This window comes from Nyctereutes procyonoides, unplaced genomic scaffold (genome assembly GCF_905146905.1).
Source record: "Nyctereutes procyonoides isolate TBG_1078 unplaced genomic scaffold, NYPRO_anot_genome, whole genome shotgun sequence".
Taxonomy (NCBI): Eukaryota; Metazoa; Chordata; class Mammalia; order Carnivora; family Canidae; genus Nyctereutes; species Nyctereutes procyonoides.
Genome location: NW_026575144.1, coordinates 8,737,468 through 8,742,509, shown reverse-complemented (window position 1 = coordinate 8,742,509; position 5,042 = coordinate 8,737,468). Strand labels below are relative to the sequence as shown.

The 5,042-nt window shown below is 41.6% G+C and overlaps 1 protein-coding gene across 1 annotated transcript; it reads right to left on the bottom strand.

The window, feature by feature from the left end:
- Nucleotides 1–3,808: 3,808 nt before the first annotated feature.
- LOC129499113 (dual specificity protein phosphatase 18-like) lies at nucleotides 3,809–4,521 on the bottom strand. Its single transcript, XM_055308751.1, is given in 3 exon segments — nucleotides 3,809–4,042; nucleotides 4,044–4,079; nucleotides 4,120–4,521. Coding segments are annotated over 3 exon segments (672 nt in total).
- Between the last annotated feature and the right edge of the window lie 521 nt (nucleotides 4,522–5,042).

Here is a 5,042-nt window from a genome sequence, read left to right as displayed (position 1 = left end):
ACGGTATTATGCTAAGTAAAATAAGTCAGTCAAAGGAACAGAAATATATCATTTCACTTATATGTGGAATTTAAGAAACAAAACAGTAGAACACAGAGGAAGGGAAGGAAAAATAAGATGAAAACAGAGAGAGAGAGAGAGAGGCCATAAGAGACTGCTAATTTAGAGGAAACAAAGTGAAGGTTGCTGGAGGGGAGCTGGGGCAGATGAAGTAACCAGGTGATGAGAATTAAGGAGGGCACTGGATATAATGTGCACCGGTGTGTTATATGAAACTGATGAATCATTAAATTACCTCTGAAACTAATAATATACTATATGTTAATTAAATTGAATTTAAATAAAAAAAATTTAAAATGATTCTCTCTATATACTTTTCTTCCCCTCTCTCCCTCAAAAAAAGTGTCTGTTTTTGTTTGCCTCTGTGTTGTTTTGTTTCTTAAATTCCACATATGAATGAAATCATACGGCATTCATCTTTCTATGAGTTACTTATTTTGCTTACCATAATACTCTCTTGCTCCATCCATGTAGTTGCAAACAGCATTTTATTATTTTTATTCCTCAGTAATTTTAGAGTCTCTCTCTCTATATATATATTCATTGCTTAATGGACACTTGTACTGTTTCCATAGTGAATATTGTAGAAAATGCTTCCATAAATAGCAGTGTACATGTATGCCTTTGAATTATTATCTTTATATTCTTTCTTTTAAATCTTTATATTCTTAAGGTAAATACCTAGTGGTGTAATAACTGGTTCAAGGGTAATTCTATCATTAACTTTTTTTTTCTATCATTAACTTTTTAAGGAATCTTTATACTTTTCACCAGACTGGCTGTACCAGTTTTCTTTCCTTCCAGCAATGCAAGAGGATCTCCTTTCTCCACATCCTCACCAACACCTGTTGTTTCTTGTGTTGTTAATTTTAATTGTTTTGAGAGATGTGATGTGATATCTCACTGCAATTTTGATTTGGAGTTCCCTGCTGATGAATGATATTGAGCATCTTTTTATGTGTCTATTGGCCATCTGGATGTCTTCTTTGGAAACATGTCTATTCATGTCTTCTGCCCATGTTTTAATTGGGCTATTCTTTCTCAGGGCATTGGGTTTATAAATTATTCATATATTTTGGATACAAACCTTTTATCATATGCGTTATTTGCTAATGTATTCTCCCATTCAGTAGGCTGCCTTGTAGTTTTCTAAGAGACTGGGAAAAGAGTAGCAGATATGAAGTTTTCCTATTGATTATTATTATTAATCTGACTACATAATTTGTGGAGCCCAGTGCAAAATTTAAAGATAATTATAGCAGAGCATTACAGCAAACAGGTGCCCTTTTAGGCAGAGGGCCTTGGGTAGCTGCAGAGGTTACATGCCCATGAATCCAGCCCTATTAATGTAACATCAAGTCTACTTACTATAGCTTTAAAATCTTTATTCTTATTCCTAATCCACTACTCCCAAAAATTTTTTATTTCCATTTAGAAATGACCGACCATATAATTGGTGCAAATAAATACTAATATACATTGAATTTTTTTACATAAATGTTTATAGAAGTTTTATTCATAATCACCAAAAAAAAAAAAAAAGGAAACAACCAAAGGATATTTTGCTGGGTGAATGTAAAACAAATTGGTATATCCATATAGTGGAACACCACCAAAAAGGAACAACATGAATGAATATCAAAGAAAGACATTATACCCAAATAATCTCCAGCTTCCAGAGGTCACATCATGTATGATTACATTTATGTGATGCCTTAGAAATAAGTACACAGGGAAGAACATATCCTGTTTGCTAGAGGCTTGGGTGGGCCAAGGACTTGACTATAAAGGGGAAGCATGAGAGAATATTTCAGGGTATGAAGTGCTCTGCATTCTGATTATGGAGATGGTTATATAAAACCATACATGCATCAAAACCCTTAGAACTATTAATTTTATAGCATGCCAATTTCAGAGTATGTGAATTTAGGATTTTTTAAGTGAAAAATATATACAAATAAATTACCCTTAAAAAATAAATTACTCTTAAAAAGTACTTTATTTTTTAAAGATTTATTTATTTATTTTAGAGATGGGGGAGGGATGGAGAGAGAGGGAGAGAATTTAGGCAGATCCCTCACTGAGTGCAGAGCCCAATGTAGGGTTCAGTCTCACAACCCTGGTATCACAACCTGAGCTGAAACCAAAAATTGGGCATTTAACCAACTGCGCCACCCAGGCATCCTTAAAAAGTACCTCAAAAGATATTCCATCTGGGTTTCTGCCAGAAAGGGCTCTGCAATACCGTCCGATATACCGATACTCTGTGAGCGTTCCATCTGTAAAATGAGAAGATCAGTCCACAGCAATGATTTTTTCATTCATTTTCTCCCCAGTTGTATCCCTAGGCATTCCCTTTGTAGAAGTGGGGCAGATGTATGTTTGAAGGGAATGAATATTCAGCCTTCACTGGGCTCCAGACCTGCAGCACTGCATCAGTTGGAGTAGTTGTGCTTTTCTTTGTCTCATATATAGTTTGTCTGCAGACCCCTTGATTAGAGTAGCTAATCCTAAGCCACATCTCTAGGCACCCGGGAGTGTGAGCAATCCCAGATTCCAGAGCCTAGTTAATGGAGCCAACTGGTTTGTGTCTTAGGCAAATGCCCCCATGGATCTTAGAGGTTAGCCAGACTGGTGCAGTAGTTATAATGGCCAGTAATTCTAAATAAGTCATTTGAGGGAGGTGGAATCATGCTTCTTGCTCACAACCTTTGGATACACATGGATTAAATACAATGGGAACTCTGAAAAGGCTGCTGAGTCTAGGCTTCCCCTACCACAGGGTCTGAAATAACCTTAAAAATTTTTACCTCCCATAGGATGATTTTCTAGAAGAGTAAACAATAAAGGACCATGCACAGATGTGAAAACATTGTTATAAGGATGAGTATGCTGACCACAGACCAGAAGAGCCTCAGAGCATCATCAATTACAAGTCATCCTTTAAGCAAGTGCTATTGCCAGACATGCTGCCAATGATTGCTAATCCTCACAACAACCCTGTAAGAGAAGGGCTGTCATTGCTTTGATTAGTAAGGAAAGAGGTTACACAAAGAGATGACGAAAGTGACAGAGCTGGGTCCAGAGCTCCAACCTTCTGAACCAAGCTCTGTACAAGGAAACCTTGAGGCCTGATCAAGCCTGCTCTCTCAGCATATGCCCCAGAGAAAGGGACTAACATCTTTTATCAAAGGCTGGTAGAAGGTCATCAAAGTCACCCTGAGTTCTTGCCATCTGGAACGTCACTCAAAATTGTTTTTAAAATTTCATATAAGGAAATACTTTCTTCAAAAACTGTCTTTTGCTTAAGTCCAATCTATAAACCCAGAGTTAAGTAACTATGGTTGAAGTTGAGGACAAGGGGAACCTGAGGCTCAGAGGGCTCCTGGAGTATTTGAAAGCCACTTACGAAGTATATTAGCACTTACTGTGAGAGACACAGGTGCCATGACACCTAAGGCTCTGGCTTTAGGTTCCAAAGAATAAAGTGGGATTCTGGCTGGCTTGCTCCTGTGTAGTCTGCCCCAGGGGGAGGGCTGTGGAATTCCAGTCCTGCCACATGCATTGGGCTTTGAGTGAACAACACTTCCTCTGTGGCTAGGCCCCAGCAGTCATGCCCTGGGACTCACTGGTAGGAAATATTTTCACCATCTTAGCTTTAGTGAGTTTTATTCTTCAAAGAAATAGATTATAAGGTTAATAACTGCAGTCCCCCTCCCTTTTCTCTTGCCCTTATAAAAGCTATCATCTAATTTTCTGTATCAACAAAAGTAGAATGTTCAAGTTCAGATCTTGGTGTAGGACCAACGGCAGATTTGCACCTCTGACCCCTGGGGCAGGCGCTAGCCAGGATGGCTCGCCGTTTGGCTGCCATCAAACCGACTTCCTTCTTATAGGCTCCAGGGATCACGCCCATAGACGAGCTGACCATGTGCGCAGTGTTCTTGCCAAACAGCTGGAACTGTTTGTGGCTGTTAGTAGCTCAGCTGTTACCGAAAGCCGTTGTTGGGCAGGAAAAGCTGGACAGCAGCACCACCTGGTTCAGGCGCGGGATTCGGCAGGACTGTGGCTTTTAGGCCTCCAGAGGTGCCAGGTGGAGGGCGGCGGAGGAACAAAGCAGAGACGGGGACCCTGCTTCACCTCCACACGGTGGGAACACTCAGCAATGGGGCCCTCAAAGTAGCAGGGGCACGAGATGAGTGCATCGGTCACAGGCACCTGCACGTACCGGATGTCCTCGTATAAGGTGTTTTCCACCTCCATCGAGACGTTGAAGACCGTGGTGATCTGGCTGCTGGACAGCTTGAGCTTGTTGCTGATGGCCACACCATTGCTGATGTACAGGCTGCTGGTGATCTGTGAGAGCCGTTGGCCCAAGCTGCCAGAACCGAGCTGGGAGGGCACACAGGCTGCGGTCACCGAGGCGGAGGGGCAGCGGCCAGCGAGGAGCGAGGGCTGCATCTTTCTGTAGGACAGAGTCCTCCAAAAACTCTCAGCGGTCAGCGAGTGGGCTCATTCAGTCGTGCCGTGAAGTCTCAGGAAAGGGTCCGGGGGAAAGAAGACAGGTCACGACCTTGCAGCCACAGTCCTACTGGCAGTGCTCTGGTTTCCATGGTAGACACAGATAGGCTGTGCCTGGTCTAGGTGGAAACCCTGGCCTCTGCTCCCTGGCCAGCACCGCCCACTCCAGCTCACCCAGTTACCCGCCCACCAGCGGGACCGAGGCCCCACTGGAGCCCTGATGGAAGTCGGCGCTGAATTTTGTTGGACATTTTAAATAGAATTAGGTCATTCCTCTTTTTTAAGGAGTTGAAATGCAGTTTGCTATTTCCTCTAAACACAGAGGAAAATTCTTGTAGTCTATGATATTAGACATTAAATGTGAAACAAAAACTGTTGAAAAGTAGGAGTGTTTTCACTTTGTAATGGATCTTAAAGAAAAAACTCTCTCTGGAACTTTAAGATGGGATTTCAGTAAGGTC